The sequence below is a fragment of the Mastomys coucha genome, unplaced genomic scaffold (assembly GCF_008632895.1).
Source record: "Mastomys coucha isolate ucsf_1 unplaced genomic scaffold, UCSF_Mcou_1 pScaffold5, whole genome shotgun sequence".
NCBI classification, from domain to species: Eukaryota; Metazoa; Chordata; class Mammalia; order Rodentia; family Muridae; genus Mastomys; species Mastomys coucha.
In genome coordinates this window covers 105523319-105535399 of record NW_022196911.1, presented here as the reverse complement: position 1 = coordinate 105535399, position 12081 = coordinate 105523319, and the positions used below count along the sequence as shown (strand labels likewise).

The window sequence follows — 12081 nt, the reverse complement described above, 5'->3', positions numbered from 1 at the left end:
GAGAGAGGGAGGGAGAGAGGGAGGGAGAGAGGGGGGGGAGAGAAAGAGAAAGGAACAGAGAGGGGGAGAGAGAGAAAGAGGGAGAGAGGGAGAGAGGGAGAGAGGGAGAGGGAGAGAAGGAGAGAGGAAGAGAGAGGGAGAGAGATCCCTGAGTCTTAATTTATTTCTTCTTATTTCTTCTTTGAGCATGACTACTAACAAACCACAACGACCCCCCACCCCCAGTAACCACCAACCCTGCCTCTCCAGGCCCTAGCAATTATATACTGCCTGAAAAGTTCCCAGAATTCCAAATGATACACAATGGCAGTAACTATCTGCAACTGGCAAAAACACATCTCTGCTAGAGTTCGAGGCAAATCTTAGTCGGCCACTTCAGACAGTGCAAAGCAGCCCCATATCTTTATACCTGGGATTCTTTTTTTTTTTTTTTTAAAGATTTATTTATTTATTTATTTATTATAAATGAGTACATAGAAGAGGGTGTCAGATTTCATTATGGGTGGTTGTGAGCCACCATGTGGTTGCTGGGATTTGAACTCACAACGTTTAGAAGAGCAGTCAGTGCTCTTACCCGCTGAGCCATCTCACCAGCCCTATACCTGGGATTCTTATAATATTGCTCTCTCTATCTCTGCCTCTCTGTCTCTGTCTCTCTGTCTCTGCCTCTCTGTCTCTCTGTCTCTCTCTGTCTCTCTGTATGTGCGTATTTAAAAAAAAAACAAAATTCTATAATTCTCACTACTGGAACCATTCTAGTTGATTCAGAGGCTCATCAGCTCTTATGCTGGGACACTTTGAGGGTGTGGTCGCAATAGTGGAAGCCCATGATTTCTTTCCTGGACGGTTGCAGTAACTCTGAATGGATCAGGGTCCATCTCACCCTTTTTCTGCCTTCTTGTCTTTGTGATGGACACATTGCTCTCCTGTAACAGCTGCTGTTCCAAAATCTAACTCTGGAGTGGCATATGAAGACCACGATGGCCTGGTTTCCACCTGCCACCCCCACTTCAAATAACACTTCATCTCTTTCATTTCGCAAAGTCACAGGCACTGCCTCCCACCGCCTCTGCTTGTGGTGTTCTCTCATTTTCTGTCCATCAACATCTTTCTTGTTGAGGGCAGTCTGCTCTTGGGCCTCTGCGCATTCCCCGAGTCAGAATCCATCTCTTTGGGGCCTCCCAGGCAGGGAGGCATCTATCATGATGTATATTATTGTTGTACAGAGCACCTGTGTGGTTCTGGTTGTACCATAGCTGCTTAATGTCTATTTGGCTCCTGCACCAGGTTGGAAGCCCCTGGGTCCGTCCCCTTTACATGTTTGGATCTTGCTTGTGTTATGAAAGGCTTCTCGAACAGTTTGATTTAGCAGGTTCTTCCTCTTCTGTTTTGCAGATTGAAGCGCTTGTGAAGGACATGCAGAACCCAGAGACGGGAGTCAGGATGCAGAACCAGAGAGTCTTGGTCACCAGTGTCCCTCATGCCATGACAGGTGATGTGACTTGGTTGTAACTTGAAACAAAACCCACAGGGGGACTGGCAAACTTGAGCACACAGGATGTCCTGGTTGCTTTATTATTATTGTTGTTGTTGTCATTATTGTTATTATTGTTTTGTTTGTTATTGTCAACTTGACTCAAGGTAGAGTCAGCTAGAAAGAGAAAAGTCAACTAAGCGAACACCCCCATCAGATTGCCCGTGGGCAAATCTGTAGGGTATTTTCAGGCTCGGCCCATGGAGGGGGAACTGCTGGGTCCTGAGTTGTATAAGAAACCTAGCCGAGCAAGCCATGAGGAGCAAGCTAGTAAGCAGTGTTCCTCCATGGCTTCCGCTGCAGTCCCTGCCTCCAGGTTCCTGTCTTGGCTTCATTCAGTGGATTATGACATGAGATATAAATCAGATAAACCCCTGTCCTCCCTAAGCTGCCTTTGGTTGTGGAGTTTTATCACAGCAATAGAAACCTAACCAAGCATGACACAGCCCCACTGCCCACAGCCTGCCTGTGTTTGGAAGTGAAGTTTTATTTCTGTAACATGTAATCTATGGCTGCTGTCATTCCAGCTACAGAGCTGAAATACATGGCTGTGCTCAGGCAGCAGTAAGTCTACAAAACTGAAATATTTACTGCTGTTTGGCTGGGAAATGGGGCTTCTGTCTTTCTTCACCCTTCTAATCCACCCTCAGACCCTCCTGAGCTTTCCCTGTGGGGCAGAATCCCTAGTCCCTCCTTGTGTGAGGGTTTAAGGGTACTCCAGCGTACCACTCGAGGACATCAGTATGTGTGTATGTGTATATAAGTATGTGTGTGTGAGTGTGTGTATGTTTGAGTGTATGTTTGAGTGTGTATGTGTGTATGACTGTGTGTGTGAGTGTGTGTTTGAGTGTGTGTATGTTTGAGTGTGTATGTGTGTGTGAGTGTGTGTGTTTGAGTGTGTGTGTTTGAGTGTGTGTATGTTTGAGTGTGTGTTTGAGTGTGTATGTGTGTATGAGTGTGTGTGAGTGTGTGTGTGTGTGTGTGTGTGTGTGTGTGTGGTATTGGGTATGAGCATAAGGATGCATCTTGCTTTCTCAGCCATGCTCTGTGTCACAGTGAGGCATGTTGCCTGCAGAAGCAGACAGCTTCTCGGGACCAGGGATTTGTGAGCTCTTGACCCTACCCATGACCTCACTGAATTTCCCTCTTTCTCTCTCCCCCCCCCCCACTCTGCACATGTATGTAGAGAGTCAAGCTTGGTAGATAGCTGAGACACTATCTACTTTGCTTTTTGAGACAGGGTCCCTAACTCCCTTGAGCTTGCCCGTCTGTCTCCCCAGCACGCCTACTGCCACACTTGGCTTTAAAAACAAAACAATTGCTGGGCAGTGGTGGCGCATGCCTTTAATCCCAGCACTTGGGAGGCAGAGGCAGGTGGATTTCTGAGTTCGAGGCCGGCCTGGTCTACAGAGTGAGTTCCAGGACAGCCAGGGCTACGCAGAGAAACCCTGTCTCGAAAAACAAAACAAAGCAACAACAACAACAAAATCAAAAACAACAAAAAGCCAATCAATCAATGAATCAATCAATCAAACAAACAAAAAAACCCAGGTCCTCAAGCTTGTGTGCCAAGCACTTTACCAACTGAGCCGTCCCCAGCTCTTGGACTATGCATTTTTTCACACAAGGTGCCTTACGTTGCAGGGACAAGCTGTCCCCCATCATCCATCTGATTGTCTTGACTGTGTTGCTGTTAAAATAAAAATCATCAGAGCGGTCATACCCACTCCATCTTTCATACAGGTGCTAAAGGACATGGGGAGAGATAGTTCAGGCTTTTACCACCCATCAGCCATCTGCCGCATGCCCGGCCTCTGAGCAGCACAGAGAAATGTCTCAGTCCTGAGACATTTCTCTCAGACAGGGAACACTGTTCATGCATTACAGTGAGAAAACCGAGGCAAGGGGAATGCATGTCAAGGGTTTCTCCAGCACAATAAATGGAAGACCCATTCTGGCTCGTTAAGGGCAAAACAGGAATTCAGTGGTGTGCTTCAGAGTGGTTCAGGGCCACATGGGAGACTGGGGCTCAGAGTGGCCCTGGGCATCCCGAGAGTGGGTACCTACCTATGGGTAGGCTTTTCTCAGTGTTTAAGAGGCAGCTGTCCTGGAAGGTGTCCTGGTGGCTGTCCGCCACTTCTGCTCTGAATTTGTTATCTCTGGACTAGAGGACCTTTCAGTGGGAGGTCCTTAGGCTGCTTGATGCTAACCCCAGAGCTTGGAGTGACTGTGCGCATAAGGAGGTTAATGAAAGCTTTCTGTTATATGGATATGAATCAGTTCTGAGTTAGCTGTGCAGAGAGCCCTAGACATGAGTGGAACACCTGGGGCGTAATCCTTCTAGTATCCCTTTCCCAGCCCTGCCCGCATTTTCTCACTATAAAGTGGCAACAGAAAACCCGGTCAGAGAGGAAGGTAGCAGGAATGAGAGAGGCCATGCCTGCTTGCTGCTCAAGGGCCCATCGAGTGGCAGATGTGGCTTACGAAAGCTGGCATTTCCCTCCCTTGTGTCTGCCAACACCCAGGATAAACTTAGGAGTAGGTATGACAACCCCTGTTTTACAGACAGGGGCTATAGATAGATAAAGACGTCCAAGCTGTAGCTGTGGCTTAGTGGTAAAGCTCTTGTTTAACAGGTGTGATCCTAGGGTCAGTCTCCAAGACTGAAACAATGAAGAGGTTGAGAACTTGGTACTGACCCCATTCAGGAGTGGCCTTGAATTTGAGTCTGGCTTTGAGACTTAGACTCCACCTTGTCCCATGAGTGTGTGCGTGCGTGTGTGTGTGTGTGTGTGTGTGTGTGTGTGTGTGTGTGTGTGTGTGCGTGCGTGCACATGCATGCTTTCCCTCCCTTGCACATGGGTTATATGTGATTTCTAGATGTGAGTGAGATGCTTCATCTGCCCTGTCTTCACTTGAGTTCCACCTTCTGCAGAAACCAACCATGAGGGAGGAGCCCCCATCCTGCCAAGTCAGAGCCAACGGTAGCAAATGGTGCATACAGCTTCTTCATTGGCAGGAGCCAGGGCTTCTGGGATCAGTCGGCTGTGGAGCCTGAACGGCTAGCCTGCCTTACTGCCAGCACGGTCCCTCGGCGCAGATGCTGGTGGCACTGTAAATTCATTTCGTCTATTTCAGGAAGCGGTTAAGTGGATGAGAAAGCCCTGGGCTCCTCAGTGGAGAGTACTAATCAGTCTGATGTCTGCCTGGGGCGGTCTTGCAAGCTGCATGCCTTTAAAGAGAAGCATGGCGTGGAGTGTTGCTTGACACACACCGGCCTAGGATTTTAAGCAGAATTTTAGATGAAGCATTTTGCTTTGGAGCAACCAACTTAGGGTGAGTCGAAGCTGAGAGGCACAGGAGGTGAGGAAGTCTGGAAGCAGTAGTGTGGTATATGTGGGTACCGACAGAGACAATGGCTGGCCATCCGTCTCAGCCTACAGTACATTAAGGAAGAGGCATAGGTTGTTCATACATAACCACAACTATATCAGGTCATTATGTCCAGGGAATCTAAGGAGATCATAATCGGTCTCTTTGGAAGGCTATAAAGGAAATATCCCTTCATTACCTCCAAAGAGGGAAGTGTCATGTAGGACCACTAGCCACAGAGATACAGATGACAGGATTTCAAGCTGTAACCTGCTCGGGCATGCCTTGGGGACAGTTCCCAGGCAGGCAGGGACCAGATTCCGCCTTTGGGAATCAGGCTCAGGATGTGGGGAATGTGGTCATTGCTGTTTACGGGTGCTGTGTGAGTTGGGGAGTTTGGTTTTGGTCATCTTGTCTTTCTTCGGAGATGCCACTGCTCTTGTACAGAAAGCATCTGGATTTGGGGCCAGAGGCCTCAGGCTGAGAAATCAGCTCAGAACTCCCACAGGGTCTACAGTAGCCTCAGACTTCTCTGGCCTTATATCATCTCCACCCTGAGATAAACATAAATGCTCAGGGATGTGTATCTGAGTGCGCCGTCTCTGTTGACTCATCCCTGCCTGCCTCTCCTGCCTTTCATTTTGTGCAGCCTTAGCTCTGTGCAATTCCCCAGCCAGAACCTAAGACTCGAAAGGCCCAAGGCAAAAGTACAAAGGGAGCCTACATTCTCTGCTCCAAAGTTTTGTATCAACCTACAAGATGTTACTAAAATAGGTTCCCTCCTCCACTCGGATAGAAGTACCTTCGCAGCAACCTCAAGGTTTGAATTTAGAATTCTCTGGCTCATGAGTGTCATCCCTGGAGACCTGAATACAGGAGAGCTCTCCCTTAATTCCAATCCTTGGTTCGGGTTCACTCCCATGTGTCCAAACTCCATTCAGAACCCTAGCTGGCCTAGAATCTTTTCCCTTTACTCTTAGGCTCAGTCTGTTTACTGTTTACTTGATGGCTGGTGGTCTTTAAACCATTTTATGGTAAAAAGATAAATACAATGACTGAGGTAAAGTGGCTACTTGGGAGATGGAAACAGAATTTTGAGTTCAAGACTACCCGGACCATATAGAGTGATTTCACAGTCAGCCTGGGCAACTTAGTAAGGCTCTGCAAAAAACCAAGCAAGCAAGCAAGCAAACACTGGACAAATGTGTAAATAAAAGACAGTGTATAGTGGAGGACGAGCTGCAGATCTGGTGGGGTCATATCTCAGTGGACATTAATTGTTTTGAATTATTTGAATGAATGGGGTGGGGGCCGCTCAGGGACAGGACCACCACCAAACAGTAAAGATACACTTTGTGGAGGAGGGCTTGGTGACCCCGGCTTGGATAAGAGGTTATGATGCTGATCAGATACGTCTCGGTTTTGCAGGAGGTGATGTTCTGCAATGGATCATCCAGCGCCTTTGGATCTCTAACCTGGGTGAGGCCTTCGCCTGTGCCGTTAACTGGTTGCCATGCATGCAGTACTAAAGGGGAAAGTCAAAAGGAGATTTTGCTCGAGTCACTAAGAAATGCACACCTCAGTTGGCGAGACAGGACTTTCATAGATAAAACAGTCCGAGTCCGAAGTAAGGATAGACTGGGGAGATGGCTGAATGAGTAAAAAAGGCTTGGTATGCAAAAGGGAGGACCTGAATTCGAACTCCTCCTAGCAGTTGTGCAAAAGGTGGCACAGGTCTGTCATCCCGGCACTAGGTGTTGGAGGTGAGTCAGGAGAGATCTTGTAGGCTTGCTGGTCTGCCATTCCACTGAAATGGTGAACTCTTGGTTCAGCGAGAGACCCAGTCTGAAAAACTAAGGTGGAGAGTGATAAAGACACTTGACATGACCTCTGACTCACACACATGTACATGCTCATGCATACAGACCTATACACTACATGTACATCCATGTGCATGCACATAAGAAATCAAACAAATCTTTAAAAAAAAAAAAAAAAAAAAGAACCTCTGTCCCAGGCCTCACAGGTCTCATGCTGTAAAGATGGGCCACTCTCTCAGAGTTTGACGGTCGCAGGCTGAACCACACATTCTTGCTTTGGTTCCATTTTTAACACTGATCTGGACACTCCTTCTCCCCAGAGGCACAGAACCTGGGCAACTTTATTGTCAAGTATGGCTACATCTACCCTTTGCAAGACCCCAAGAATCTCACCCTGAAGCCCGACAGCAGTCTCTACCGATTTCAGGTGAGCTTTAATCCTGACCTTACGTGGTAATGTGAAGGAGATCTTCCCTGAGAAGTTAGCTGGTTGGCCTTGTGTTCTCACAGATCAGGAATTTAGAAATGGTCCAGAGGTCTAAGTTAGGGTCCTCTTTCTCATCCCAGGCTGGGGAATCCACAAGTTCCCAGCTCTGCGGCTAACCGTGGCTTACTGTGGCTTTCCTGCTTTCTGTTGTAGACGCCATATTTCTGGCCCACTCAGCAGTGGCCTGCTGAAGACACAGACTATGGTAAATACTTCATTTGCTCATGTGCCTCTGCGCTCGCCTAACACACTGCTTATTTGCATGCTGCATTTGGGTGGCATTTGTCTAGCTGTCATCATGACCTTTATATCAGCTCACATCTGTATTGGAAGTATCCCTGGAGGCATGGGGCAGGGTGGGGGGTTGGGGGGAGGAAGAGGAGTGAAGGAGGGAACCTAGTTGGCTGAATGTCTTTTCTGGCTCCCTAAGGGGATTTGGAATATGACAATGATGGAAAATGCCATTGTTTTCTTCTCCAGCCATCTATCTAGCTAAGCGAAATATCAAGAAGAAGGGGATTTTAGAAGAATATGAGAAGGTACAGAATTTTATAATGGAGTAGAATGTAGTTATGGGGTATTTTCTTTCTTTTCTACATTACTACATCTATCTATATATCTTTCATTTATCTACCCATATGTCTTCCATCTATGTATTCTCCATCCTTCCATTATCCACCATTATCCATTCATCCACCCACCTATCCATCAACCACCTATTATCCATCCATTCATCCATTCATCCATCCATCATCCTTCTATCTATCCATCTATCCATTGTCCATCCATCCATTCATCATCCATCATCCACCTACCTACCCATATATATCCACCTACCTATTATCCAATCCACTTGTCATCTGTTCTTCCATATCTATCCATCAATCTATATCTATCTACCTATCTATCCATTCATCAATACATCCATCTATCATCTATCATCCACTTGTCATCCATCCATCCATTCATCCATCCATCCATCCACCTATCATCCATCCATCCATCCATCATTCACCTATCATCCATCCATCCATCCATCCACCCATCCATCCATCCACCTCTCATCCATCCATTGATTTGTTTACAGCTTACTGATACATATCCTTTTCTATGTATATCTTCAGTTCTCTCCTGCTGTAACTTAAGCCTTTGCCTTGGTGGTTACTGGGGATATTGTACCTATCCTGGTCCTTTGGTTGCACTCAAAGGAGATAACTTAATACACATAATGACACGCAGCCCTGGGTTAACATATTTAAACTTCAATTTGTGGTGTGAAAATAATAGGAAAGGCATATTTTTGGCTGAGTGAATCAGACTTCCCAAAGAACATGCCAGAGACTTCAGAATGTATCTTTGTTTCATTTCTATTGCTGTGATGAATATGAACGAAAGACTACTCTGGGAAGAGAGCTTATACTTTCAGCTCATATACTTCCCGATCACAGTTACTGAGGGACATCAAGGCAGAAACTGCAGCAGAAACCATGGAGGGATAATGCTGTTTACTGGCTTTCTCACTGGCTATGCTCAGCTATATCGCTTTCTATCTAGTTCAGGACCACCTGCCTAGGAATGGTGCCGCCCAAAGTGGGCTAGGATTCCTATATCAATTAACAATCCCAGAAGACAATGCCCATAGATATGTGTTATAGCTGGTCTGATCAACTGAGATTCCCTCTTCCTAGATGACTCTAGGTTGTGTAAAGTTGACAGCAAAAGTTAACCAGGACACCAGGCTAACATATCTGGTAGAGGGCAGTAATCTTTATGGGTTTTGATTCTTTAAAACTGTTCCACACCTATCCACATCCACCCTATCACATCAAGTCAGGGTTAATCTCTGCAAATTCTTTATTAGCATATGTTAATAATGCAAAATATTGTGTTTTATTGTGATGGTGTCATGCACACTTGGAAGGCCTTCTTCTTTCCTCCCCCCTCTCCCACTCTCCTTTCTTCTTACTCCCACCCTCCCCATCCCCCCTTCCTAGTAGACCAGTGTTCTAAACTATACTCTCAGCTCTTTAAGAAATTTTTTTTTGTTGTTTTGAGACAGGGTCTCACTGTATTATCCAGGCTGGATCCTCCTGTCTCAGCCTCTTGAGAAGCTGGGATCCCAGGCCCATGCCACCAGGCCTTTCTCACTTTCTAGATTCTTGAGCCCCATTGTTGAATATAGTTTCCACCCTCACCCCCCACTTCCTTTCTTCCTAGTCAGATCTGGGATACAGTTATTTTAAAGAAAGCAAAGGAGACCTGCTGCAAAGGCATTTGCGAAGCCTGTGTGGCCCCTTTGGGGGTGCTGTTTGGATGCCGTGGGTGTTGCTGGGACATGGGGAGCCATGGGTATCCTTGGCTGGCTGGATGCGTTCTGCCCTGCTGTTGGTGGCCTATCCTGCGAAGCGTACTGTCTCATTTTGTATTTCTTCTCTAGGAGAATTATGATTTCTTGAACAAGAAGATTAATTACAAGTGGGATTTTGTCATCATGCAGGCCAAAGAGCAGTACCGGTGAGCGGGAAGTGGGCACAGGGCTTCTCGACTGGCTGTCCCTCCTCTTGCCTTTGTTTTATTTAATTCAGTTCTTTGGTGTGTGTCTGTGATTGTCTCTGTGTGTCCTCAGGCTAGAAGATAACTCTGCTGATCCCTCAGGTGCCAGCTCCCTTATTATTTGAAGCTGAATCTCTCATTGACTCGAAACTTTCTAGTCCCAAGTCATCCAGGCTGGCAGGGCAGAGAACTCCAGGGATCTGTCTGTGTCTCCCTCTCCAATGCTGGAGTTCCAAGTACATGAAACCAGTCTGGCTTAAAACATTTATTTATCTATTTATTTCTCGGTGGGTGCTGAAGGATCAGACTCAGGTCCCCATGCTTGGGAGGTGAACACATTACCAACTGATAGGGCATCCCATTCCCTAGTTTCCTTTGATCACAACCAGCCTATAGTGAACATCTGTGTAATAAACACCAGGCTAGGGCTAGGGAACAAAGGCCATAGGCCCGGAGGTCAGGTAGATGAAGGAACAGGCCAGCACACAGTACTGTGAGATTAGGGTCATGAGCAGGCATTTGCAGAGGGAGCTGGGGAAATAGGATCCATAAGCTATGGAGGATGTTGGTGGTGGGTGGGAGGAGGGGGAGCGAGAGGAGGAGGAAAGGGAGGATGTTCCAAGCATGTAGAACTAAGGAGAAAGGAGAGTGTTCTGGGTGGGCATCTCTGTGGTTGGAGCAGAGTGTGAAGTGTAGACTGGGCAACACCTTATGCCTCTGAACAACTCACAGATCCTACAAGGTTCATTTCTTTCTTTCTTTTTTTTTTAAAAAAGATTTATTTGTTTATTATATATAAGTACACTGTAGCTGTCTTCAGACACACCGGAAGAGGGCATCGGATCCCATTACAGATGGTTGTGAACCACCATGTGGTTGCTGGGAATTGAACTCAGGACCTCTGGAAGGGTAGTCAGTGCTCTTAACCACTGAGCCATCTCTCTAGCCCATAAGGTTCATTTCTTATTCATATCATATCTACTGTAGGCTGTGTGCAGCTTGTACATGCCTTCTCTTACTTACTTCAGGACCCAGGATGGCAAGTCTAGGAACTGAAGTGAGGCCATAGTATGCAGGAGTGAAGCATTTTTTATTGGCCCACTCTTTGGGGTCATAGTCCATCCTGTCAGGGAAATCATGGTGGCAGGAGCATGAGGCAGCTGCCCTCAGGAAGCAGAGAGATGACTGCTGGTGGATGCTCAGCTTGCCTGGGTGTTTCTGTTCAGTCCAGGCCATGTGATGGTGCAGCCCACACTCGAGGGGTTTCCCCACCTCAGTTAAACTTCTCTAGAAACTCCTTTATGGTCACGGCCACTTGGTGCCTCTAGGTGATTCCTTTTTTGTTTTGTTTTGTTTTTCGAGACAGGGTTTCTCTGTGTAGCCCTGGCTGTCCTGGAGCTCACTCTGTAGACCAGGCTAGCCTCGAACTCAGAAATCCTCCTGCCTCTGCCTCCCAATTGCTGGGATTAAAGGCGTGTGCCACCACCGCCTGGCTTTGATTCTAATCCAGTCAAGTTGACAATGAAGATTAGCTGGCATGCTCCCATGGGGCCCTGGTAAGATGTCTGTCACTGCTCTCTTAGCCACTAACATGTTCCTGTCTGACACAGTTGAGACAAACCCACATGGAGGGAACTTTCTAACCAATGCCATTGACATTTGTTTACAAGGGCTTCATTTGGTATCCACGGGTGTCATCTTATTTTAAATTGGCGTGGCAGAAATGCTCAAGGTCATAGTCATCGTCCCTCCTGATCTTTTCAGTTGGGAAATGGAGGCTCGGAGAGGCTAACATTACTTGGTCAGGGTCACTTGGTTGGGCTAGAGTGATTCAATTCTATTCAACACAACACTTTTGTGTTTCTAGAGGGATCCAGCCCTAAGCTGGGCCCAGGAGCGTGGAGATGGAATTGTGTCTCTTTCCCCAGCCCCCCCAGGCCCTCCTCTACTTCTACGCTCTGAGTGGGACAATCCCGGCCACCCACACACCCCGACAGAACCCTTCCAGGAGCTGCCACTCAGAAGTGTCTCAGTGGCTCCCACTTTCCTCCCCCAGAAGCCCCAGATAACTCTGAGTACCTAGACTCTTCGGAGATTCCTCTTCTCTCCTCACTGCAGGCACCGTGCGTGGGACTGGGAACTCCTAAAAGGCTCTTTTCTTCTGAGATACCAGTGTCCCCTTAATCATGACTTAACTCATGGATTTCAGATTTGGGACACAAAACTAGGTGGGCCGTGTGCGTTTGCCTGTGGGGGGGGAGTTTCTGTTGTGCTGAGCCCCTCCTGCTAGTGTGTGTGTGTGTGTGTGTGTGTGT

The 12081-nt window shown here is 47.2% G+C and overlaps 1 protein-coding gene across 1 annotated transcript in view; it reads left to right on the top strand.

The window, feature by feature from the left end:
* The window catches only part of Rgs9 (regulator of G protein signaling 9), a 75201-nt gene that overhangs the window by 14523 nt on the left and 48597 nt on the right, over nucleotides 1-12081 (top strand). Inside the window, exons 2-7 of the mRNA XM_031352426.1 lie at nucleotides 1396-1492; nucleotides 6335-6385; nucleotides 7047-7153; nucleotides 7367-7418; nucleotides 7694-7752; nucleotides 9651-9727. Of these exons, the coding sequence (XP_031208286.1) occupies nucleotides 1396-1492; nucleotides 6335-6385; nucleotides 7047-7153; nucleotides 7367-7418; nucleotides 7694-7752; nucleotides 9651-9727 (443 nt within the window). The remainder of the gene's footprint in view (nucleotides 1-1395; nucleotides 1493-6334; nucleotides 6386-7046; nucleotides 7154-7366; nucleotides 7419-7693; nucleotides 7753-9650; nucleotides 9728-12081) is intronic.